The sequence below is a fragment of the Cephus cinctus genome, unplaced genomic scaffold, assembly GCF_000341935.2.
Source record: "Cephus cinctus unplaced genomic scaffold, Ccin1 Ccin1_scaffold0457, whole genome shotgun sequence".
NCBI classification, from domain to species: Eukaryota; Metazoa; Arthropoda; class Insecta; order Hymenoptera; family Cephidae; genus Cephus; species Cephus cinctus.
The window spans coordinates 476,742-503,875 of record NW_014333134.1 but is presented as its reverse complement, the minus strand read 5'-3'; the positions used below and the strand labels follow the sequence as shown (position 1 = coordinate 503,875).

Here is a 27,134-nt window from a genome sequence, read left to right as displayed (position 1 = left end):
GGAGAGGGGGGGGGGGGGGGGGGGGTTGTGACGGGAAAAAAAGGGGGTGGTCTCGCAAAAGAATAAAAAACAAAAATGACCAGATGGGTCGTTAGACGTAAAACGTGAAGCCTTTACGAATGTCCTACGATCGACGTAGAAAGAATCCGAGGATATAAAAACGGAAAATCCGTAAAGCTACATACGTCGCCAGAAGGCATACATATGTATTTCAAGCAACGCCTGACAAGAAGCGAGTCGGTGAGTATTCCCATGAAATAGGGTGGTGGGGTGGAGGGAAGGAAAAGAAGTTAGCTACGGTAAAAGCGTCAAATTTATAATTCAAAAATTACCTGAAAATCGCGTCGTGATAATTCATCGTTACGTGATTTTGAATTTCGGCGTCATTAGAAATGGCCGAAGGTCGACAAATATTTGACAGCTAATCGAGAATGTTACTTGAACTCTTTTTCAAGTAAACAAATCAGTCGAACAGGTCTGCGAGTGTGACCACGTGTTATTCGGACAACTAATACCGCTTGTGGCCAATTTCGGATAATTCAGGCGCTGGCAATACAATCCTCGCTCCAATGATCGGTCGACTCTCGCACCTCGCCATATACGCTAAGAGGGGCAAGAATGGAAATACGATGATGTATATTTAAAAAAAAAAATACGGCAGGTATCAGTCTTGATACATAGTCGTTCTCTCGAAACATCCTTAGTTCCTTTGAGATTCTTTTCAATTGTTTCTATATAGGTGACTATGTTACCTTTGAAAGAACCGTCGGTATCCCGAAAATCAAAGCGATCCGCTCGATATTGGCTTATGGCTGTCTCGAGAAAATCAATTGCGGAGCGAAGATTGTCCTGCCGAGGCGGCGTCGCCTGGCAGCCTTGCCCATCAGTCGACGTATCGTAGATCAGCTTATGTGTAGTAACTTTAATGTAATAAGTAATGCGCGGTTTATGCGCCTGTTGTATGGGTTACGTGCGAATATACACAGTGGCTGTGTAACGCGCGATAGCGTTTGCGCCGATTTTGCTATCCTTTCCGCTCAGACGGCAGCGAGCGAGAACTTTGTGCTCACGAGGTTTCTGGGATAGAGAGTATGAACAGAAGTTTACTTTGTCTCAGCTTCTTATCTGCCCTTTGGAGTGTAACAATGGTGCGGGCATTGCAAAAGTATAGACATTTTTTGTTGACCTTGACACTGCCAGTCCCACGCACCGATGTCCCTCAAAGGAAAAGTCCACTGTCAGTCCCCAGGGAGTGACGCCGCCCGAACAGAAAGTCCACTGCCAGTACTGAGAGAGTGACGTCACTTCGACGGAAAGTCCACTGTCAGTCCCTGCAGGGACTGACGTCGCGCTCAACGTGATAAACGCTTTGGTTCTACCGGTCGGTGAGGTTGTTGCGGTACGTAAAGATCTTGGATTATGGATTATTAGCAGTTTGGTCAATTTATGCGGGCAAATGAAAAAGGAAATTAAGGACAAATTACAGGTCTGGGGTGACTTACGTATTGTCGCGTGACGATAAGGATGCTAATTGCTCCACCCCACCCGACACTTCCTACATGTAAATCGATCCTAAACTATTAATTCGCTATGTGGTCCTATGGGTGTAAGGACGTTGTCCGTCCATAGGAATATTTATCGGGTTTTGAATTTCTTCTTTTTTTTCGCTTCCGGTTCATCGATCTCGATAAAATTGGACTACGACGCTCGAATTTCCAGGGACGTTCCTCGAGGTAAAGGATAATATCCGAAATTTAACTTTCGTCATAATTAAGGAAGTTTATCGCTGTTAGCTGTTATCGTCCTCTTGGGACGTTAGGTCGCTGTTACGTCTGGTGACGTAGTTTTTGAGTTACATGTACAGGGCTACGTGGCTAGAAACCTATCGGCTGAAGTTGGGCGCAAGTGGCCGGCACGGCGGTGTGGCCTTTCCAAAAACTGACAGCTCCGCCGTGACCGATTCAGATAAGCGCACGCTGACTCGTAGTTGGGGGATTATTGAAATATTTCAGTAGTTTGGTTATCGAAATAATTCGTCGATATTGATATTGTAATGACAGTGTGTAGGTATCAGTTAAGTCAGCTGTGGCTGGCTGTCTTTTTTTGGAAAGGCCACACTGCCGCCTCGGCCACTTGCGGTCAACTTCAGCTGGCGCGTTTGCACTGGCTAACTCTGTATATGTATATCAGTAATAAAAGAATTGCATGAAGGATAGCGCGTTAGGAATTATCGATATAAATTTGCTCGACCGGACGATTGTGAAGTTGGGATCTCATGGGGTGGCATTCCAAAATATAAATGTGATTTCCTGGTTATGGTTCTTTGAGAAAATCCAATTGGTACGACCGTTGTCAGTCCCTTTTGAGTCATCACGGAATATGGATTAACGGTCGATAACGTAGTTCCCTGTAAGGGAGATCTTTACGGTGCGTGCAAACTGTACCCACTGCACTGTCATAGCGTAAGCGTACGTTTTCAAAACATACGAACGAGACAGATGCAGTCGGGTTAACCTTTGCCGAGTGGAGTAACAAAAGTTCCAGAGATCCTTAGAGGGTTGTTAGTGCTTTTATAAAATAATTTTTTATTTGTCTCAAAGTCAACGGAAAGTCAAGTGAGGGTGTTAATTTACTACTAGGTCGTCAGGCGCTTTTAATGGTGATTTAGGGATGGAGAGGGGTCCCTTGTCTACTTAGATTTGGCCACCCCTAACACCCTCGTGGAAAGGGTGCTTATTTAGGGAATGATTTCAAGGGATGGTCGCTCGTTGAGAAGCACTGGTTCTGCTAGTGTCGTTTCGTCGCTCCGAACCTTCTGTCCACATTCAAGGGATGATACAAATACCCCCTATAAAGTATGCTTGATGCTTACAAAAAAATATGTGGGCGAAGACAAAATTTTTTTTTACAAGCATCATTCACGGCAGTCGCAGAGGGATTTCATCTCCGGTGGGAATTATCCTGCCGAAAAATTCAAGAAACATCCCTGTATCTCTTTTTCTTCTTACCATTGCCGTTTTTTTCCCTGTGTAAGGGATATTGGACTGTATCATTATTGAAAGGCACGAAACGTACTTTGAATAGGGGGCGAGATGGGGAGGAAGAGAGAGGGTGGGAATTGATTAGCTTCGTTATCAGTATTCGTTGACGTTATTAACAAATTTTTTTTAGTTTTTTTTTTTTAATTGTACGACTGCAGATCGTTTTAACAGACGGAACGTCAGGCGAAATACGTAAATGGGGTGGTTTTCGTAGAATCGATAATCGATACTGACAGCGACGCCAACTTCACGTGTATCCGTCAGCGCCTGTATACGAACGCTAACGATTTACCCATATATATAAGAAAGTGGCTCTGCTGGCATGTTTACGGGACAATTTCATAGGGTTTACATAAGTTCTAGAAGGTTCTCGAAGGTTCTTGACGAATGAACAAATTGTAAGATGAGAATCGTGAGGGGACGAAACAAAAATTTTATATAATAAATAGGAGTCCCGATGAAAAAATATCTGAACGCTTAAGGGTTGCCGGATGATTTTTTACTTGAATTTGACTTCCGATTTAAACTCTGAACGGGGGTTTTTCGTGACGAGGGTTGGTTTTCGGGGGCCACTTTCTGCGACAACAAAAAACAGGGTGAAAGGCCATAAAAAAGTAATGGAGCATCTTGCCGGTAGCTACAGGGGTTGTAAAACGGAAGAAAAAAAAAGTTCGAAATTTCGATTGTAAAAACAAAAAAAAAAGAACTACGAACGATCCGAGAGGGGATGTCAATATTGCAAAAAAATTTATATCGAGCATTCTCTATTTCGAAGCATAATTATATTTTTTGTAAATCTTTTTCGTCCTCAGTCCCTTCGAAATGACGTTGTAAATCCTGATACTGACTGTTGAAATTTCAAAATTTCCTATTTTTCCCGCCTATATCACGGCACTCCTACAAAATTTCCATGCAGTCGTACCAGCCGGAATTCCAAACGTAAGCCCAAACTTTTTGCAGTCAACCCAACGTAGCCAGCGACTGCCTGTTTCGTGCTGCGAGATAAGTCGACGTTGCATTCATAACCTTTCTACCTTTATGTCAGCGGGAACTCTTTGTACACGCAGTATTATATACGCAATACCATTCTTTTGGTTTTCGATAAGCAGTATTTCGTTGTACATACACACGATATATACATACGTAATAAGGCCATTCTTTTGGCTTTTCGTAAGAACAGTAAAGCCTCCTGCATCGAAATCTAGGAAATCATTGGACCCTTGCCAGACCTGACGCGGCGACCTACTTCGCTTAGCAATACGCTGAGGTTAGGTTAGGTTGGCTTAGATACCTGACAGTCAGGTACGACTAGTAATTTTCCGGCCACGGGCGAGAATCTCTTGGCTGGAGGTTAGACGGACGCGGCTAACTTCACGGCGCTTGGAAAAAAAAAAAGTTCGTTTACCCTCGATAATCCGGATCTACCGGGTTGACGAAATTTTACGACATTGTAGAATTCTCTCATAACCTACAAAAGTATGATCGATTCCTCATTGGCCGTTATGCATGTACGTTTAAGTCTATTAAATATTACGCTGAGTCAGGGAAGCGACGGCCGACGGAGAAGTGTCTTGGACCTTCATCAACGTCTGCCGGCAGCCGTGAACCCCATGAATCCCAACATTAGTCATTGAAAAGTCTGTACCGCGATCGGACCGAAATTTTTCCGTGAAAAGTTTAGCACGGGTTTTCAGCCTTGAACGACTTTACGTGGCTGCGGGATACTAGCCAAACCCATGCGTATCCGGAGGACATCTATTACTACGCGTGTACGAAGGAACGAGTAATATGTACTTTTATATGAAGATACTTCGGTATTGTACAATTGTACAATTGCATTTCCCAGGCTGAAACAGACAATGTCAATTTTATGTAATTCGACGGGTCACCCTTCCTCATAAATATACATGGAAACCTAACCAAAACACGCTCGTATAATTTTACAAGTATTTTAGGTGCTCTTTAAGCTGCAACTTCCTGATGCTTTACGCGAGGAATTATAGGAAGACGCGATCCGATTTAAACGTCTGCCTGCTACACCGTTGTCCCGTACAATGCTGTCTGAGTTTAATCTCCGCTTTGAATGTGAAGATTATTAGCGCGTTTTGGCTTTTAGGGTCTGAGAGGGAAAAAGTAATGACGGCGCGAGTTCCCCCCCGTAAATTATTCATATAAACGCGCCGTATAAATCGGACCGTGAAAATTAGACCGTTCACTAGCTAACGGGTGACCCGTTATGCAAAGCTTTGAGGGATAGTCAATTGTTGTAGGTATTCAGCCAACCAACCTACCAACGTGAATGAGACGAGTGCACTCGGATTGAAGAAATTTTTTTAACATGCATAAAATCAGCCAGTTTTGTTCCGTCAGCCAATTATACGTAATTTATGGATATTCCCTCAGGGGTGGAGTGTCCCTCAAGAGGAAAAAGCGTCGCGACGCCACTCAGGAGCGTAAATGAATGTTAGGTCGCTCAAGGTACGGGGACGTTACCCCTGTATCTTTTTTTTTAATAATTACGTAATATCCTTTGCGAATCGGCGAAATTAGATTTAATCTGATCAAATGAGATAACTAGTACAGTCAAGTTTGGTTATTTTTTTTAATTCCTTACACGATTAAAAGTGGGGTGAAACGCAACCCTTAGAGAAATAATGTAGGAGCAATTTTGAAAAATATATCGTCACTCCGTACCAACCCTAAATTTTGACGATAGCTTCACTTGCCCCACCCGGGTCCATCTTGCCAGCCCTTTACCCCTATTTACGTATTTTACAAGATCAACCACAGGTCTCAGTTGTCTAATCGAATGGAATTCAATAATATTCCTCAAGCTCATGTAACGTGTGCGTCGGTAGCAGAAACAATGGAGAAGAGGAGTGAAACCGTCGTTTCCCCTTGATAAGGAAACTTTCTGATATCCCAAACGAAAAGTAGTAGCTGCCGGTTTGGGGTCGGCGCGTCCGATTTACGAGGGTTATACGTGGATTCCTACGAGAGCTGTAGAAACCAGGAGCACAGTAGGGAAGTAAGGCAGGAAGAGGAATGAAAAAAAAGAGCAATAGTTGAAAAAGGACGAAGGAACGAAATCGAGCAAAGCTCCACGGAATATGCTTAACTGACTGTACAATTCCGAACTTTTGCACGGGTATCGTAATACAATCCAATAGAAAAGTTTTCGGTTGGCTTTTAGTTGACGTTGAAAACAAAGGACAAACATCTATGAACAAAAAATGGACCGCCGGGTCCCTCATACGTGACTGTATAACAACGTACAGTACAGTACAAGAACTGTCGGTTCGAGGACACCGTGAAGTCGACACGTGTCCATTTGTTAGAATTAGCGATTTTTGAGGTAATACGTGGGTTATTAATTGTTCCTTAGACGAGGAAGGTGGACTATGTAATTTTCATGAAAATTTTAGACCAAAGTGTACAGTCTGTCATTGGTTGATTTCTACATGCCGTATTGTCGCTGCTACCAGGTATATGATTGATGGGTTGAAAATATTGGGAAATTGTGGAAAATTGCTTTTTTCGCTCATAAAAGAATTTATTACGTCGAATAGGGTTGTCGGAGTGTAACATATATATGTATGACCACACCCACATTTTTTTTTATGGGCTTGTTTTCATGTAGCTACCTACTGGCTTTTTGTCTGACGATCGATCCATCATTACTACTTGCTGCCGTACGACTATTGAGCTGGTCTTTACTACTGGATCCGCTTGAGCGCTGCAACGTTTATTTCTATTAATCGATCGGTCTTTCAAAAACTAAGGGTAGATTCTCATAGAGGCGGTCTTAGGCTAAATCCTCATGCAGGAATCTAAGGGCAGATCATCATACAGCGTTCGATCGCAGAATTCATGGTGGGAACTGATAATTTTTCACCGACCATCTGACCTCCGCGGATCGTAGCACTGCGGACAAGTGCTGCCACCTGGATGGTTTTGCGGCATAATTCAGACGGTTGATTAAAATAGGATGATACGGTTATGGAAATCCATATATTGATGCGTTACGTAATATCATGGCTGCTACCAGAGTATCTTACGTATTCCGGTCATTGTTTCCATTATTCGTCTGACTTTTAGGGGACGATACAGTCTGCATGGAAAGTATGGTTTTTGTATCAGATCGATAACTCCGACAATTTTTTTGGTTACTGGAATGATATTTGACTGAATGACATTTGACCTTCTTTGCGTATCACGTTATCCAGTCGATTCTTATGGTACAACCATCTTGGCAAACTTCGTAAATACTCGACCTGTCGTATGTAACGCATATCTGAACTACGCTGGTGATAAGAAAAGTACTACTGGAATCAAATACGCAGTGATATGTTATTTGCGTGTTTTGGGATTGCTTGAAACATTCGCACGTTATTCACGTGTCGCGAACGAGGGTGACCTGTGAAATTGGACTGGAAAGGTAAAGTAGAGTTATAAACCAGGTCAGGCAATTCCTTAGTTCGTGAATCTTCAACCATTTTCGCTATCTTGGCTCCTCGTCTAACTTGACGATCTGACGAGCTTCTATTCCATTCTCTCAGTAAAACCTTCTGAGACGGGTCTAACTAACTGTATAGTCTTTCCGTGAGTTAGGACGGAACGAACTTTAGACACCCTGTATATATACGTATATGTATATGCATATGTATCTACACGTTGCAACGTGGCGTCAGAATGACACATTACAAAAGCCCCGCACCTCCGTGCGCTACTGGCAGGACGGCAGTGCCTCCGGCCTCCATCTCCAAAGAGTTCGTAGGTCCGTGGTTCGGGAGGAGGGAACGGGGGAAAGTAGTGGACGGGCGGCGGAGGCACGGGGCCCTTTTGGGTTGAGAGCCCCCACGCAAGGGGTGCTCAACCGCCAGGACGCACTGCCGGTGCCCCGGGAACTTTGATCGGCTACGGTTTGCGGGTCCGCGGGGAGGGCGCCGGAGAGGAGATTTGTTTTGATTTTTGACCTACCGCGAAGAGCGGTAGGTAGGATAAGAGAGAGTGTGTCGCGGGGAGTCCGCGTGGAAGGACTCGGGTATCCGGCGGACCGCGAGAAATGAGTCCTTCTTCCGTGCTCGGGCGATAGCGGAGCTATCGGATAATCGCGGATTGCGATTATCGGGATCTCTCGCAGAGGACCATGGCTCCCGGGTTTTTTTGTATGGTCTGGTGCCAGTGCGTGGCCGTGTGTGTGAAATTCCGAGTGTTTGATGGACACCCTCGTGGAGCCGGGATGCGGCCCACGGGGATAGGCGGAAGGGGCACGGCCACCACGATTTGGGATTTGGTACGGGACTGATGGGACAGCCAGCTCTCGGTAAGTACCGCAGGGGCGGTCTTATTTAGAGAATATCTTGCGCGAGAAGATAGCCGAGCGGGAGTGGTGCCGACACACGGAGGCCTCAGGTGGCTACCGACGTCAGAGGGCACACTCCCGAGGAAGGAAAGGCTCGTCTCCAACGAGACCTGTTAGGATCGCGAGGGGATTAGCGGATTCGGTAGGGCCACCGAAATAGGGACAGGTCTGGGGCAGGCTAGAAATCACGACTCGGAATAGTCGTGAGCCGCCGTTGGAGGACACACTGTACGCGACGGGATTTGTATTGTAAAATCCGCCGTTTATTTGATGGTAATAAACGGAACGGTATCCTACTTGCTGTCTTATTATTTTGCGCGCCTATCGGTTGACTTCAAATTCTCTCTCGTCGCCCCCATGTTCCCCTCTACCATTTTCAGTGCGCTGAGGCTGAGCCGCCGGGAAACCTGAAAACGGCCGTGGCCAGGGGTGGTGGTCGGGAAAGCCGCACCTGGCGCCCAACAATTAGATCTTCGGATCTTTTCTTCGATTACAGCACGTTGGGAGCAGCCACGGATTATTTGTAGGCGACGCCGATGAACGGCATACGTCACAACGTATAAACTTAGATGATACGTTCATATTCGATTTCTGTCCCTCTTGCTGCTCTATGAAATATATGTTATCGTATTAATATTGAAAATTTTCCTCAAAAAAAATTTAACGAGTCAGGACAGAAAGAGCTTTTCTTCGTTTTTTGAGTCTGCTTTCTTTAAATTTTTTTTTTGTTTTTCGCGTTTCACACTGAAATTTCTTTTGAAATTCCACTTGAATTTTCTTTCTCGAAATTATGTTTTCTTTCCTTTTTGAATTTTCTAATGTTTTCCGCCCTTCTTTGTTTCCTGGAGCACAACGCTATACGTTCGTTCCTCTTGGACTGGAAAAATACCTTTCTCTGACAAGGGTGGGTTTACAACGTTGTCACGGCTCATGTTATTTCCGTGTTTTGACGGGTGCTCATCTGAACATTTGTGGAAAATAAAGTGGGGTTGTCGACGTAGGGACAGTGGGGTCGCGAATCTCTACCGTTCGTCACTTCCTGTCGGACGGTTCATTTTTCGTTGCGAAATATCATTGGCATTCTTTGTCTACTTGCTTCCTGTCTTTCTCGTCTCTTGGAGCGCCGTCATCCCTTTAATAGATCGTGATCGTCCACTTTGAAAAATTTTTTAAACGAATTTTTCGTGAAACTGATGGCTTAAAAATTTTGAAATTTCGAAAAAAATTCCAATTGGTTCCAATCGATTTGGATTTTTTACCCTCTCTCTTCTCTTCGCGTATTACGTCATACGACGATCATCTGACATCTCGAATCCAAGCTCAATATCGATCTTTTACATTTTTTTTTTTTTCAACGTACAAATTCAATCTTTCCCACCCTTTATATCACTCTGCTCTATGTCGAACGACCAATCGAACTTGACCATTATAGAAATTGGGGTTGTACAGGTCGCTTCGCACTTTCGTCAGATATCGTGTAAAAATTTTATCTGAAAAGAATTGAATTCCCACGTGTCAGTATCTATATATGATCGCTATTGAAGATACAGAAAACTACAAGAGGAGAAAAAAATTTCTTTTTTTTTTTTCTCTAGACAATTTTTCCCTGAAATGACATTTTCCCAAGAGCCACATAGAACTTTCTTGCAGCTGCACTTTGCCATAACTACTCAAGCGGGTACGTGCTGCCCCCCTGGCAATGGTAAGTACTATAAAGATTGTTATCACTACATAAAAATGTTCCTTAAACAAATAGAAACGCATTCGGTCACAATGATATATATTTGAAATGAAAATTGGCGCAGAGCAAAGTAATAACTAAACTTCCTAGCATAACCAAGAGGCTTGAAATATTGTAGTCTCATGTGGGGCTGCAGTCAGCCGTTCTCGAAATAACAAGATATTATCAGCCTTGAGTGTTTGTAGGAGTCGAGGAGGATAAACAGAAAAAAAAGAAGTAAAAACAACAAAAAGCACAGAGACAAGCTGATTCCTGTAGGGGAATGACAAAGGAGCTTCCAAGTTCAGTGACACAATTTCTAACGAGGTCTGCTGAAAGCTTCGTCCTTGTACGTTGCGGGGAATTCATCTAAAATGGGAACATAAGCAGGTATGGTACATTTGTATATGTATATTTGCCGATGAGTATACCATGACGTGAGTGAAAAAAATGACGTATATATTTATTTTAGATGGAGCGAGGTTGCTGCCACTGATTCCCTTTGCTGTAATTTCGTTAGCTTCGCGGAAGAAGAAGAAGAAGGAAGCGTAGGTGTTCCTTTGGAAGCTTGGTTAATCAAATTGGACACCTGCCAGTGACGCATTTAATGGAGTAATAAGCGAGGAGGGACTTCAGAGGAATATCAAACGTCTGCAACGTTAGTTACCTTGCATTCCGTCAGCTCTCAGAGGGCGCTTCGAGCGGAAACTCGATTGTCGCCTTTGTGACCTGACGCAAATCAAATGCCTGGACTGGGTTTACTGGCTGATTCAAGATATCGCCAAATGATGAGAAACGTGTCTGTTACTCGTGAAATGCTCTACTTTGATTCGGCATAGATTAACTTTGAGGTTAGGACGAAAATAATTAGTTCAGTTATTGTTTATGAGTATGTGTGATTGGTATTGTGGGACCTGTTGGGTTGGTATAAGCCTCAAAATGGAGGTTAAAGGTATTTTCGTTACGCAAAGCACGATTTTGCGGTACTAAAGTCTCAGTGGGTTTAACAGGGAATTATTTGACGATATTTAAAGAAAATTAAGTCAATTAAGAATTCTGAACGATATACGGAAAAATTCGTGTAGAATTGGTAAAACGAGATACTTTAAGCTTGACTTTAGTATTGGAAAATGACTGCGACTGAAGTGCTCGCCTAGAGGAGTGACGAGAGTGGCGTTACGTGATGAGACCAAATTTAATTAGGAAGTCAAGGGACGTGCTATGAAAATTATTTGTCTCTTTATCAGACTCGTGAATTATGCCGAATTTAAAGAGATGCTGCGGATCTTTAACAATGATCAGACAGACTTTTATGTAAGTGTCGATAGGGGTTCACTTTTTTTTTACTTTCATACAAAAACTGACAGGTGGGTATACGTTTGTTAAATTGTCAAAATTTTTTATAAGTGCTATTGTAAAGTAGAGGAAATATAAAAAAAGTTTCAAATTATTCATTATTTACTTATACACTGTATTTGATACTTTGCAGATTGGATAACTGACAGGATCGTCGATAGACAGCTTGAATCGTCCTTTGACGTTCGTTCAGCATTGAAATTGAACGACTTGAGCTACTTCACAGATCAGCCCAAAGGACTTCTGTTATCCCTATCAGCCTCCTTGGAATATGTCAAGGGTAGATTCTGATTTGAATTGAGCCATGAAGAGGAGGTCCAAGACGACTTAATAGAATGATTGGTCCTTAGGGATTGACTTGAGAAGACATTTTAGGCAATGCCAGTAATGGTACTACTTTTTGACTTGAGATAATTGTCAAGTCCTTCTCCCACCGTTATTCGACCCTCGTAAATAGGGAGAAGGTAAAAAATGTTTATTGAAAAAAAAAGTCAATAGCACTTCAACGGATTGGTTTGATAAAATAAAAAGAAGCACTGATCACCAAACTTTTTATTCAGTTTTAATACACTGTACCTTATATCATACCTTAGCATTCCATAAAAAATTTATAAATTATTTCAAAGATCTCCAAAGTAACTGTAATCTGTAAAATTGACTATGTCCTGAACGTGGACACCAGGCCTCAAATTTATATTGCATGAAATGACGTCAGTAACGGTCAATCAGCATTGTAGAAAAGTGATGACAGAATTTCAAAATATTTTTTGACATCCTACAAGCTAATGATAACATCCGACCTAATACTAAAGATAAGGTATGTTATCAGGAGTGAACTACTTTTTTTTCCTCTTAACAATAGTAATGGAGAGCGCGCAAGTAATATATACGTAGAGTGGAGTAAAATGAAGTAAAGCAGAGTGAATAGTTGCACCCTTGAGCACGACCGTATTACACGAGAGAATTATGAGGTCGGGTTAGGTATGTACGTAGCTGGGTGAGTGGGTAGATAGGTAGATGGTAAAAAACTTCCCCAAGTATATATAGGGGAAACAACCTTAAATTTTCTGAAACAGAAAATCTTGTGTAAGATATTTCTTTTTTCTCTTCACAATATTAAATTTTTCAGATTTTGGTCCATGGTGGATTTCAAAATTAAATAATTGAAAGGTATTCGAAATCTGAGAATATTTTTTTAATGAAGATTTAAAGCTCGGTTATATTACGTGTAATATTATTGAATAATCCTATATACTCCATTAACGATAATACAACCAATTTTTTTATTAACTGTAAGATACACGAATCGACTAAAATCGATTTACCCAACAGTAAGGAACACACGTGGCTCCTCCAACGTATCAGTATTGCTATTCAGTTTCGGCTTCTTCGAGGAGCTTTCGAGGTAATTGAAAAAAAAAAACAGAGGAAGAAGACAAGAGGGCTGAGTAATGTGGTTGGCAAATATGGCATTAGTCTGAAGGTAGTATACGAAGGGACTGAAGGAAAAAACGATGGAGAAACAGGAACAAGTATTTTTTAATATCATCAGATATATCAGTATCGCCAAACCTATAACGAAAAAGGTATCAGATAAACATGCTTGAGAATTTCTTTCCTTCCTGGCTTGTTAGTGATAATCAATCATTCGAATCTTCTGGTTGATCTTATAGGTTGTACCCGCGTACAGCAGTTTATCTTATATCTATATACACGGATAACGGCATATACTTTTTCTTTGTAAATTTTGTTTTACCCGGTATACGTGAATATTTTTCAGCGGAATGAGAAAACGAAGGTGAAAAGCTTTACGAACACAGAAAATTGAGAAAAAAGAAGAGTAGCGTATATCAGACTTTTAGCGTTTGAAAAAGGGATGCTGTGGAGTTACGTGCACTTCCGGTTCTACCCGTTTATCCCGGATGAAGAGAAAAGCCAAACGAAACGAAAGCTTCAAGTTTCTCCCGAAGCGCTATGTATGTGGTGTATATATATATAAACCTAGCCTATAACAGTGGATAAGGTTAATGTAAAAGTAAGTTGAATCCAAAGAAAGTTAACGACCACTCCTAAGACTTGCCAGGAAGCCATTGTGAATGAACTTCCTTTGTATGCCGAATGTCTCCGTAGAATCTCGTGTCCGGGACTCATCGTGACCTCACGGAGGTCGACGGGGGTCACTGCTACTAGGACCTGGTTCAAAGACCAAAGTCCGACAAACCGTTCCGATTGGAGCAAACGTTACTATTACCAACTTCATCTTGTAAAAATGTGTCCCTCGCGTCAATTTTGAAAATAATAAAATTAATTTCAAAAATTGGTCCATCTACACCCTCTCCCGCCACCCACTAATTAATATTATTCAATATTTAATATAATTTTTGAATGTATACCAAGATGGCTGCCTTGCTCCTATTTCACTTTATTCCTCTAATTTACACGGTTTTTAAAAATCTCTTTTTCCTATTTCTGTTTCAGCGTTCCAGCCGCAGAATGCAAACCGGAAGTGAGACCCCCGCGAGGTGCAGGAGGTCGTCCCGCGCCACTCCTGCGTTCCAGGACCTTGCCGGCCATAGTTGCACCTGGACTGAATATACTGCAAGCTCAGATCGATGCACGATACAATGGTACGTCACCGTGGCTTGTCTGTATTCTAGTTTAGGAAACCGACGGGTCCTTTGTCCAATGTAATTCAGGCGTATAATCAGCCATTTTGTGAACTCACTGTAAACGTATTCGGGGTAACGAGCGTATAAGCATCCCTTGATTGTATCATATTCCCTTAATGTCTCATTACGTCAGAGCATCAAAGAATAGTGGACAATTTAATAATCCTTACTTGAACTTGGAGATTATTGCCTTGCGATACATGTAGATTATGATTTTATTATTTTATTTTTATACTATCGATTAATTCCTTTTATCAATGTGTCTATTGTATTTTCAGCTGCTTCGACGGGCACTGCGTTTGTTTCATCCGGAGCGGAGCAACTTTCTACGGCGAAACGTGGCAGTACGGCTTCACACTATACCAAACTTCTTACTCCAAGGATATCATTTACGGATGATACCGTAGGTCCGTATAGGATATGTCTAAAGCCTGATACACAGAGATGCAGTTATATATTAGCTAAGAACAATATTTTATGTCTATGAAAATTGTACTTTTGGTAGTTTTTTACTTTTGGGCAGTTCCAGCACCTTTTATGAAATCTGAGCAGTATCCAAAGAAAAAAATTATATGTATATATAAAAGGTCTTATACGGCGAAACGCTAGCATTCTAAGAAGAAAGGAAAAGTCATTTTTTGTTAACAACCGAATGAATCGACTGACATTTTTGGGTTAATTATTGACCCGTTGGTAATAACCCGGAATAAAGGTGCGTTCATATGTGCATAGACAGCAGGTATACAGAGAGATAGAGATGAAGATTTGTAGATCTAGAGATATTCGAAATAAGAGAGAGAGAGAGAGAGAGAATGGGGATGATGCTATTCAGTTGAGAAATTGACGATAATTTGTTTACCCCACGATGATTGCAAATTTTGCAAGGGTGAAAGGGTTGTCCGCAGAGCGAAAGGGGTTGGTTTTGTGCCTGGCATAGTTACTTAGTGTTATTAACGACGACTCACTTTGCGTTATATAATAATATACATATAATTAGGTTCTGTAATGGATTATCGTTCGGTATAAACAAATCAATGTAATTCCCATAAAATTCCTAGCAGCTGTTGCGAATAGTGTATTTATCTGCTGTACATATCTAAATGAAAATAATTTGCATAATTATTTACCACTTTGAATTGTATAATTGGCGCTGATTCTATCTTCAATTATTTTCGCCTCGTTAGCATCGAGCTTGTCTTATTATATGCTAACTTCGTTATCATGCAACAGGACACTGATTAATAACAGGATCCATCGCATATCGTAATTGTCTGTTATCACTTGTATTCACTCGGAGCTTGGCAAAGACGCTTTTAGCTAACAAAGGTGGCAATTCGTGCCTGTGGCGATATTCATCCAATCGCATTTGGAGGATTGGCAATTGTAAGGTTTGTTAGCTAAAAGCTACTTTAGAGGATATACAGTCAATATATATCTATATATGAATATGTATAGGCTTTAACTGTATCCTTGACTTTGTCCAATGCTCGTATGTAAATTATCACCTAAAAGCTCTGATTCGCGACTTGTTTATTTCACATGGCTTTGGGCGATTGTCAAAGGACCGGCAATAGATAGTACTATCATTGCTGTATCAGTGTCATTAAAGTTCTACGTGTCATTAGGCAGGCTCGTTATCAGTCGTTATCATTGTTAATTTCATCCTTTCGATTATCGGAGCGATGGTTCCGGTACAGTTATCTCAAACCTACCTCGGAGCTTGTTTGTTTAGGTAATTTTATGCCAATTACCCAAAATATCTACTAAAATTAGAATCTGTACGGGATACAGTCTGGTTAAGTATTTTTGTCGAACGTCGATGCTTTGAATTATCTGTTTACTTGTTTTTTGTTTTTTTTTTCGACAACACAGTTAATTGGGTCGAATTTGTTTGGCTCTTTTCTTTGACGCGGATTTTTCTCTACGATAGACATTTTTTGTATGGAGGATTTTTTTTTTTTATAAAATTGACTTTTTTTCGGGGTTTTCATGTATTTACTCAATTTTGCCGCATTCGAGACTCGTTAGCGTTATCGATAATACTTTGCGCCCTGTTGTAATTATCGTTAAGGTATCTCTAGCTGGTGAAATGGAAAACAAAAAATAAAGGTTAATGGATTTTGTTTTTTGCCTAGCCGAGCGTCGAGTTTCTGACAGCGGCCCGGGAAACAGGGAATCTTACAAGGACAACTCGACGAGAAGTGGCAGGTTGAGTACCGCGAGCATAAGCGGTTCTCAACCTTTGACAAGATTGGCAAGACTGCTCAACCAGAGGCCGAGTTTCACCCTTAGCGATGAAATTCCACGGCGTCTTTCGTGGGAAAGGTAGGGGCTGTTTGATGATTTTTCTTCCTTTTTTTTACGTATTTTTCTAGGTTACGTTGACACGATAAATATTAACATTTGAGGGCAATTGTGGAAAATTGAAAAGATTATTTTTCAGCACATTCGCGGAACATTTTTTTTAAATTTACTGTCGAGTAGGGGCTTTGGAATTTTCAAACCATCAATTCTTTCACTGTACGATTAATTCGGGAATTGAATTTTTTTGCTGGAATTCCACAATGGAGAAGGGTTCGGAAGGGTTGATATTGGTACATAACAGAAAGAGGTAAAGAATTTCAGTGGTGGAGTAGAACGTGAAATTCAGTACCGAGGGTTGATAGGTTTTTTGTGAATAAGAAATTTACATACTGCTGTCGCTAGGCGGAAGCGAAGTCTAAGGGTTGCCTTAAATGTGAACGCTAAATTTTGATTAAGAAATTGGAGATTTTTCAGACACGAAGAGAAGGGGGTTGGCTTACCCGACGCCGAATGACATAAGTTAACGACATTAAAATTAAGGGGTGGAAATTTAAAAAAAAATAATGATGCAATGTAATAGGCACTGCAATTTAAAATCGTGGATTTTACCAGACCAAAGGAAGCCACAGAATACATAACTTTTATTTAATCTTCTACCCTTCCTGACCTACTGGCATATAAATAATAGGGGTGAGCCGTGCGTAATTGCCGATTTCGGAGGGTTGAAAATTCAGCATTTTTGGAATCAAGGAAAACGACGGAAAATAATACATTAAAACGAAAAGGAGCCATACCACCCCTAAAAATCTCCCGTACAGCCAAATCGTTCGATGGTGAATGATAAGCGTTAGGGGTAGAAAATCTAATCTATAAATAGGGGCAGGTAAGAGAAGATCCGATAGGAGGGTGAAATATTTTCAGGCAGTCAGGTAGAAGCCAATGGGGATGAATGGGCTAGTTAAATTTCGTTTCTGCCCTACAACCCCTCATGTAGGTATGTCAATGACATACCTACGCGAGTAGCAAATTCCAGCTCGGAAAAAAGCTTATTTATTTAAGGACCCGCAATTTTTCCTGAACATATCAACCCCTATATCAAAAGTAGGCCTATCCTATTGCTGCTGTAAAAGTATTCTTGGGGATTCTTAAGCCACCCCTTATTGTGCATTCAGGCCTCTCACACTCGTCTATCTCCTAATGTTCATTGATCCTTGACGTCTCAAGGGTGAATACTCTGCCTCGTTTTTTTTTCCTTAAAAAAAAAAGGTCAGCAGAGTAAAATCACTTTGTTTATTTTATGTAATATTTTTTTTAATATTTTCTCAAAACTTATTTCTCTCTCGTTTCAACTTTTAACGAGGGATTGTAAAAGGGATTGTAAAATCTTGGCAAAATGTTCTCCCTTGTTTATATTTCTCAGTAGTTTTTACCTGTACATGGTCCGACCCGCTCAAGTTTCCCTCATTATTTATTTTTCCCATAAAAAATACCCCCTCGACTGGTTGACATTTTTTGTTGTAAAATTATTAACCCAGTTAACAGCACCATCTCCCCTTTACTTCTCAGGTATTTTTTTTAGTGTTCCATTTTTTCGAAAAACAGTGAATATTTGTCGTTACCTCACCACAGTGCAAAAGTCGAAAAACCTAGGGCGACCACATAGGAGTTTCAACATATAACCTATGCCATAACTAAAGGCTAATTAAAGCCTATTTTAGTGCTTCAAAAATAATTTTTCCGCTCCACCCCTAATGCCAAAAATGCATGGACTTCCTAAATGTAGATTAAGCTGGGAGGACCACAGTCAAAACAATGTTAAAGGTAAGTGTTATAGAATTCTAGTTTACATATTATTTAACCGCTTTTTAAAGGCTGTCGAATGAGACCAAATTCGATCGAATCGGACCACCCTATCCCGAGATATACACCCCCTGGGTGTCCCGAACTGGATTTTTGAAATCTCTGAATACACATTAGCGATGTAGTCGTATCCAATCTAAAGAATCATTCATTTATGCGCACGCAATTAAGCTTAAAATTTTATTTGAATTAACGGCTCGACATTTCTGCAACAAACGATTTTAGCGCTATTACTATTCAACTATACGCCATTGCTATTCAACCCAAAAGAACTCCACAGACTTTCTGACACCTGTCACTTAGAAATTGGAAAATTCGAAAGCCTCTCAGCAGCCACCGGAAATGGACTCCTAGAAGAAGCGGAAGTGCCGTAGGGAAGAAGTCAAAAAGAGCTAATGGGATCATGAAAAAAAAAAAAAAAAAAAATGCCGTAGTCTTCATTTGAGACAGTGCTTGGGTCCCCTGAAGGCCCCCTGTTCAGATACGAGAGGTTGAGTACAGAGGCGAAAGTGGGGAGGGAGGAGTGAAGACCAGAGAACGGGGGCTGAAAGCTACAAAAAAATAGTAAAAATCCGAATACGGTGGAAACGAACGAAACAAAGTGCTATTGAAGGGAGAAATTTTTCAAATGGAGATCCGGAATTCTCATCCCTTTTTTTTTTCAAAGTTAAACTTGTCCTTTATACTTGGGGTCGTTGCCATTCTTATATCCCCCTTTCTATGCCAGAGCAATCGTCCCTGCCGGAAATGAAGCATTTCGTTCAACGGACCACGTCGTTTCCGTTGGATCCTACTGCAAAGTCTTGTCCCTCGAATACCATTGCACCTGCACTTCGAAGTTGCACCTGCACGTAACGTTACTGCAACCCTATCTATTTGAGCCTGTACAGTATTTTCCAGGCTCAACGAAGTAATGAATTCCGCTTTTTTCAGATTTAAATTAAAATTTCCGAAAGGAACGTCTACATCAAAGTGGATGATTTTTTGTATTTTTTAGAATTTGAAATTTTTTTACAAAAAATTCGAGCGATCAACAATTTTTTTCCTAACTCGAAAAAGAATTAATGAAAAAAGTATGAACTGTGCGAAATTAGTCGAATTTCAAATTCTTCGTTAATTGAGGGCGCGAGGGTTATTAAAAAGAAATTACTGTAGACCTCCCTTCGCATACAGTAGAACAGTGGAAAATTAGCCAGACGTGATATTACGTACAACGTGATGGTAGCAGGTCATCATCTAATATCTTCGTCATGGGGGTTGTAGAACGTCGACATTATGAAATTATGTTCGCACCCTTCCTGTTAACCATCCCCTATGTATATACCCACGTACAGCGTATTAAGACGAGCTCTCAAACACATTGCCGATGCATACGTACAGAACCATTAATAGAATGTATAAGGATAGGTCACCCTTAATACGCACTGTACAGCCTTATGTGAAGAGTCACCCTATACTCTGTGTGTAGACTCGCCGTTAATATATCCAACCTCAGGCAAATGTATCTATCCGGTGGACGGACAGCCGTGAAATTACTGCCATTTTTTTTTCATTCATCTTTTTTTCCCTTTATTCACCCCCGTCGTTACGTGAAAATTTCAATTGCCTAGAGCGACTCTGCATTCTCTTGAAACTCTCGCGAAGATTATGTAACAGTCGGTTGCTTATGTTGACATGTCATTCGGGACGATTCAGCTGTGAACGTGAAATAAAATTTTTGCCAAAAAAATATTTTGAGAGGTGTATGTAAATACGTTTTAATCAAAAAGTGTATCGACCGTAGGTAATTGAATTACAGTTTATATAATTATTTTCGAAAATGAGACTAAGAAAAAAAATATTCTCGCGTACAGTGATTTTATATTTTTGTTTACCTGGTCGATAAAACAGATGCCAATGGGTGGCGAGAATTTGAGAAAAAAGTCGAACAGCTTTTTAAGGTTAGGTAAGGTTAAGAGAGAGTCCTCTGGTCGATTTATGACGAACTGTCAATTCGTTGATGCATTCGTGATACCATCGTGACCAAAAGTCTTGACGGACTTTGTGGAGATGTTGCCAGTTCGAGAAACTATTCATCCGAATGTCTCTGAAATTTCTTTCTGCCTCGTCAGTGAATCGCCAACGAGGAAATGTCCAGGAGTCGATATTCCTCTTAATAATTGATGTCCGAATTAGCGTATGGGGTGAACCAGCCGGTTGCCAATTTATCAAAGTCATTTGTCATTATTTATGAAATCATTTATATAGGGATGAAAACTAAGAGGGACGAAGGAAGGAAATGTTAAAGGTCTGTCCCTTGAGCGATCCAATTTCTGTGGTAAAATAACGATCCGTTGATTCCTTTTTTAAAATTCAAATTCGGTTACCGTAAAGCATAAGGGTGCCCCACTTCTTTGTCCTCCATGGAAGATAATTGGCTACACGATGTTCAGGATGGAAATCGTCCACCATTTGTTTCCGGTGGTCCAATTTCCCTTGGTTTAAAAAGCCTCGCGAAATTTGGATATCAGGTATTTTTGGTTTTGAAAATTTTGAATTGCGCGGGCATCTCAAAATAAATGACTTTGAAACACATGACGATTGTTACAGTTGAATATCCTGTCAGATCTGTCATTTGTCACTTTCGCTTTTAATAATTCAAAATTACTGCCTCAAAGTCTATTCTAACCTAAAAAGCACGTAGGAAATTAATGAGCACGTTAACAAATTTAATTCCTGCGGAAGGTACAAAGAGGGCGCCTCCATTCGTAGTGTCAAATTATAATTCAGAATTGTTTATCTCCTCTCGTGTTTCTTCTCTATTATTATTTTCCTCGTACAAGGTACCATGACGCAAGCGAGCAGGGTGAATCGCCAATATCAACAACCTGGGCCCGCGATACCTCAAGCCCGATTCACAAGTAGCGCCAACGATCGCGGCATTGTCGCAGGTCTTGTTTGCAGCGTAGATTCATTCTCCTTGCAAACATTTCCCGTTATTTGTTTTCGCGATCTACTTTCGTCACTGGTTTATATATGAAAACCACCAGCAAACCTTTGAAGTCCCGTTTCCACGCAATTTCGACCCCCCCCCATCCCCACCCCAGTTCATCCCTAAACTCATCAACTGGTCCGTTCATTCACTTTAAATAAAATCCCAGCCCACGTTTCCCATCCACAATTTTCAACCGATCCGTTACAAACGTAAATAAATCCTAATGAGTTGCTCACTGGGGTAAATAAAACAAATGTCAATAAGAGCTCTGATAATAATATGTAACCTTGTATGATTAAACAGACGCGAAGGAAGTACCAGCACGAGTTCCTGTCTGCCAAGAAGTAGCTCGATCGACAGTGTTGCCGAGTGGGGATTAATCGGCGGTGTAGGAGGTATCGGAAGTGTCATCAGTTCCGGAAGTAGCTATGGCTTGATGGCGGATGCACCACCTCCAAGAAGAAGTCCAAGTCCGCTTCTTGGCGCAAGAAGCGACAGGCTGAGCCTCGTATCGCCTAACATAGGTCGACGGGTCAAGGGTCACAGAGCAGTAGTCGGTGAGTGGATGAAAATCAGCCATGAGTTTTGTCTGACACGAATCGAAACATAAGGTCTGAATTATAATAATAATAAGTCGATTGACCGTACCATATACAAGGGAAATATAATTTTTGGCATTGTACACCCTCATAATTTCAGGATGAAGAGTTACGATGGCGACACCTTTATCTTACTTACACTGTTACCTGCACCTATCCATCCTGTTACCACCCAGTGTGAACGCGGCTTTATTGAGCCTATGCACGATCTCGATGATTGCACGGATCCGAAGCGACGTCCGCCATTAATCGTTATAAAGCTTCGAGTAGTTTACGTGAAGTTCAGATGGCGCCACTGTATTCAAATAAAAGTTCGCTACTTGGCGTGCATATAAATATTACTAATTGATTAATCAGAGGGATATATGTATATACAGAATACATATATAAAAGATACAGTTGACAGTGAATTATATCGTAATTGTATCGAGTCAACGTACCGGCACGTTGGTTGCGTGCAATTACGTCGACAATTTATTATTGCTGGAGGATGGACTTTTATCATTGCGTAATCTGCCGATGTAATCCGGCTCGAATTAATACATAGCTAAAAGCCCATTCAGAATGGCTAAATATCCAAATAGTATATATCGAATTCTTGTTAAATGTAATTTACGTGAAGAAGGGCGAGAAAGCAGGATTACTCGAGCTCCTTAAGGTTAAGTTAGGAGACATAGAGGGTAGAACGATCAGAGTGTCTGTACTCGCGAAAAACAGATATTCAAGGCCAGATTATCTTGAAGCTAATTAGTCGCAGAGAGAAGAGAGCCTGGTTTTATCTTACTTGCGTTTAAATCGTCAGCGATAAAGACATTTAATATGGCAGCACTTGATTTGTATTCTTTTCCTTTATCGTCATTTTCGTAAACCACCTGAAGCGCCATCTGTACTTTACAATGCGTATGGATTATTAATTTTAATGTCACCGCACTGTAGCCGGGTCTCACGAAATTAGTTGATCCATTGTATACAACCTGTACTTACAATTAGCAGACATTGTTGGCCTCGTTTCTGCCACTTTCCAAATAATACTACCACCACGGATATTTTTATGAGAAACTGGAACGTTTTCATTTTGACTGTTAATTGTATCTAAAGTTATTATATTTTACTGTAACACGTTCCAAAGTTCATTATACGTCATTGCATCTGAAACGACCTGTACATACCGTCGATGGTGTACAATGAGTACAATAAAATTGCAATTTATTCTAAGATGAGCATCATTGAATATTGATTCGAATATTTAAATAAAATAGCCATTTCTAGGCTGCGATTGTTTTTGATTACGCGAAAAGTGCTGGGTTGAACGCAAAAACGATGCTGTAAATTGGAGTCGCTCGGTACAAAAATCGTAATTTTTTAAAATAAGTAAACAGGACGATACTGGATTTGTTCGGAGCGCTGCTGTTTTTAGTCACGCGCGTGTCAGTCTAGTCATGTAAAATGGCGATAATGTGTATACTATATTATTTTATATTATACGTTACGGCACGAGTTATAGCGAACGGACTATCATCGTTTTATGAGGTTAGGCGGTAATAAATTTTGAATCACAAAATATTATATGTATGCCCCTGCTAGACATCGTGTATAAAATAGCAGAAAATGCGTTTACTTTCGTTTATACGTATAATTTATATGTCGTTGATATATAAAACTATATACGTTATTGCCGTGTAACGATTACAGGCAATATTTGCTTAATGTCTGTACGCGGTAGCTATACGGAACATAATTATAATCCCCATTTTGGATGGAACAGTTAAAATTAGTTTGACGACCTTGCAAATAAGCTCGCGATTAGCCTAACAGTCGTTTGGTAACGATTAATGGCGGACCGTTGATTCACGTGTTGAGAGAGGAGTATGAAAATCTGGCAGTTGCGTAATCACGCAAATAGCTTTTCTAATTAAACTTTTCCGTTGACTTTACGAACGTGTAGAAGTTTAATTGTAAAAATGACTTATCGATCGTTGATCGATTAGGTAAATTATAGTATTAGTAATTCGAAGGTCAGTGACCCGTTTTGTATAGTGTAAAATAGAATTGGATACTAGTCTTTTTATGTATACGTATTAGCACTGCTCACCGATCCAGACTTTATGTCGGTCAGCTGATCGATAATTAAATACAGTCGGATAAACACGATAATGAACTTTTATTATAATATACGGCTATTTAACGAGGTAGCTTAAAGTTCACCGTGTAGGATGAAAAGTGGATTCATGGGAACATTGGTATATGGGTAAAGAGAAAAGATAAATATTTATAAGAAACAAAGAAGAATATATGACACATCCCGTGAACAAATTTTCATCATATTTCAACGGAGTGATGTATTGTATAGAAGGAAAACGAAAGTCCGATTGGGATTGACAGTCGCGCTTGATCATCGTGAAAACTGATATGAGATTTATTAAAGACAAGGCTTTCTTCGTAAAACCTTTCGGCTTTAGGGTTGCTTTCACGTTACGCGGATATTCGCCGGCACTCATTTTGCCATAAAACAGTGTCGCCTTGGCGAAAGGTGCAGTGCCGGCTAAACGTAAAAGAATGAAGCAAAATATAAAATACATGGATTTTTTATGGTTATGATTCTGAACAACGGAATGGACTTTCGCGTTCGTTCTTGACATACGTACTTTTTCAGTTAGTTTACCCATGGAGGATTGCAGGTAATATCAAGGAACTTCCGGTAACTAAAACCAATCAGACCTTTGCCACGAGTGTACAGAGTCACATCATTTTGAAGAATCGTATATTCCCTTATGTTGTTCAAGATATTTTCGAAAGACCGAGTATTGAGTTCTAATAATAGGATAGCAGTGGGATTGACCTTGACATCCTCGTTACGTTACTCAAAGTGTATCTGCAGCAAAAAGAAAAGATTTTAAATCGTTAGGATTTCAATTGAAATTCTTCTATGGATTTTCATTGTATGCACGTTACTCTGGAGGATTTCCACGTCCAGGAGGTCCTCGGAGAGTATCGTCGTCGTTAGAAGTTCAGAGGTCGCGGTCACGTCTCTGGTACCAACTTAAATTGCCAAGAGCTTACTGCCGTAACGCGAAATCCTCGGTAATTTCCAACAGTCTGTCGGTCCCCCAGGAACGTCCTGAAGAAACTTGATAACGACGGTGAGATTGACTACCGTAAGGATATGTTGGACAGAGAAAAAAAATTATTACTTGGTACCTGACCTAAAGGACCCGTCTGACACGGCCCTGAGGACGTTGAGATCCTGACCAATGAGAGCGTGCCCCTTTCGGGGGCCTTAAGAAGTCCAAACGTCAAACCGGTCGCTCCCACTTCGAGGTTGTAGAAAAGCACATCCTTCAAGTGTAGAGGTAGCTACAGGGCCTGTTTGAATTAGGGGGTCTACGGGGCCCTGTTTAAACCTATATACACTGAAAGTAAAGATACAGGTCGATTCATTAAAGAAATTCAAGGCTACGTATGCAGTAAAATTCTTTGAATAAATTCCATTCACATCGAGGCATTGTTCGTTCAATGGATGTCATATTTTTATGTAAGCATATCTACGCGTTTTAACCAACTGTCAATTTCTCCCACGTTCTATCAATCGAATCTGATGATATCCCTTGCTGCGTGAGAAATAACTGTCACGCGAGATACCACTTATCCTTTTTGTACAGAAGTACGAAACGACCGAGGGATATAAGAAAATAACATAGTGTTGAACTTGACTAACGCTGTACCCTGTGTATAACCAAGTCTATGGTATAACCTGTACACAGACCCTTTCGCGGCAAGCAGGTTAGGATCGGTTGCGACGCGCACGCGCCGTTCACACGCGACTCACACAGCTCCACACTTGTGAATGCACCTTCATACACATCGAATAAACGATACCTGGAGAATATCTTGTTGTTCAAAAGAAGAACGTGCCGCGAGTTCGTTCCGACTTACATTGACACGTGTGAAAATTATCTCCGAGCGAATCGTCGCGTACGTCTAACAGTGATTCCTAAGGACAGTCGATTATCCATCTCTCGTGTATATATATTTCTCATAAATATTCACACAACAGTTATCGCGTATCCATCAGCATCCATTCTACACAATATCAACCTATTATTCCGACGACGCTCTGTCCGACGCGAAGTTATATGCTATGGAATGTAGCTGGCGTCGTCCGCAGGATGGCGCTGCCTACCTTCGCCTTCCGCCATTTGCTCGGAACTAAACGGGAAATTTGAAAATAACAAGAAACGCGAAAAAATGTACTATACGCTTTTTTTATTCGTTAAATACATCGTTTCATGTTATCACGTGGTGATGTGCGTGTAACTACGATTCCTGGATATGGATCAAGGATTTACGCCAAGAAGACGCTTAGAGGCGACTTTACCGTGAGTCGTCATTGATAACGTCTTATGTTCCTTTATGGTGTTCAATATCAGTCTTGAACGTTTCTATTACTTCGAGAACATAATTTAAGATTTTATAAACCATTGGATTTTCGAGGACAACAAAAAGTCTTATTGACTTTTCTTGACTTTCTTTGATGTTAGGATTTACTCGTAGATCGCAATGCCTGTCTTTGTTGTTAAATATCGTCGGAGGTCGGCAGACTGGATGTTACGTCATCGATTACTGGTCGCCAAGTGAAAGTACAATACACGCTGCTTATATCACTTCGATATATTGCTATAATGTGTGTATGGTATACTTCGGCTGAATTCTCACGGGAAACGCGATATATGCGAATGGTAACGACATCTGGGACCAGAGGGAAATCGTTAAACCGTGAATTACGCCCGGTTATAGCGGCGAACGTAATCTGATTATGTAGATACGAAATTCCTCGTATGCGATATATGTAAATATTGTTATCTATACAGATGCGCGATCCAGCCCACGTGCTTTTAATTGAATGGATGATTGACTAAGCAAATAATTTGTTGTATCTCGTTCGTTTCATGTTTTGTTTTCGTGCTTTTCGGACGAGTCTTTTTTTTTTATTTGTTACGCCACACTGTATTTCGTCCATAATTAGGAAATATTCACAGGAATGAGGTTGACTATCGCAACTCGTTGCCGAAATGTTCAATCAGCCTTTGCTTCGGGTAAAATGGACGCCTTGATGAATTTTCAAAGGAGGAACGGCAAAAAAATAGTAAACCCGAATAAACCTTTATCAGCGCGAAGTTTTTGAACTAAAAATTTTACGTTACTTATTTTTATTCTCAATTTATTATTCGTAATTTTAACCTTCATTA

General features: G+C 40.7%; 1 protein-coding gene and 1 long non-coding RNA gene across 10 annotated transcripts in view; one reads left to right on the top strand and one right to left on the bottom strand.

Annotated features, from left to right (window-relative positions):
• Positions 1-27,134, top strand: part of LOC107267862 (ankyrin repeat and fibronectin type-III domain-containing protein 1) — an 80,153-nt gene that overhangs the window by 23,962 nt on the left and 29,057 nt on the right. For all 3 annotated transcript variants that reach the window (XM_025085046.1, XM_025085044.1, XM_025085045.1), the window contains 4 exons: positions 13,961-14,109; positions 14,430-14,558; positions 16,287-16,476; positions 21,593-21,846. In XM_025085046.1, the coding sequence (XP_024940814.1) occupies positions 13,961-14,109; positions 14,430-14,558; positions 16,287-16,476; positions 21,593-21,846 (722 nt within the window). The remainder of the gene's footprint in view (positions 1-13,960; positions 14,110-14,429; positions 14,559-16,286; positions 16,477-21,592; positions 21,847-27,134) is intronic.
• LOC107267864 lies at positions 24,031-26,095 on the bottom strand. Of its 7 annotated transcripts, none has more exons than XR_003059694.1 (4): positions 25,652-26,095; positions 25,080-25,298; positions 24,841-25,015; positions 24,031-24,760 (listed from the first exon to the last, which is right to left on the bottom strand). It is a non-coding gene; the product is annotated as an uncharacterized LOC107267864 (long non-coding RNA). The 7 variants fall into 7 exon arrangements; XR_003059695.1 differs by having other exon boundaries at positions 25,087-25,298; XR_003059697.1 differs by having other exon boundaries at positions 24,841-25,006; positions 25,087-25,298.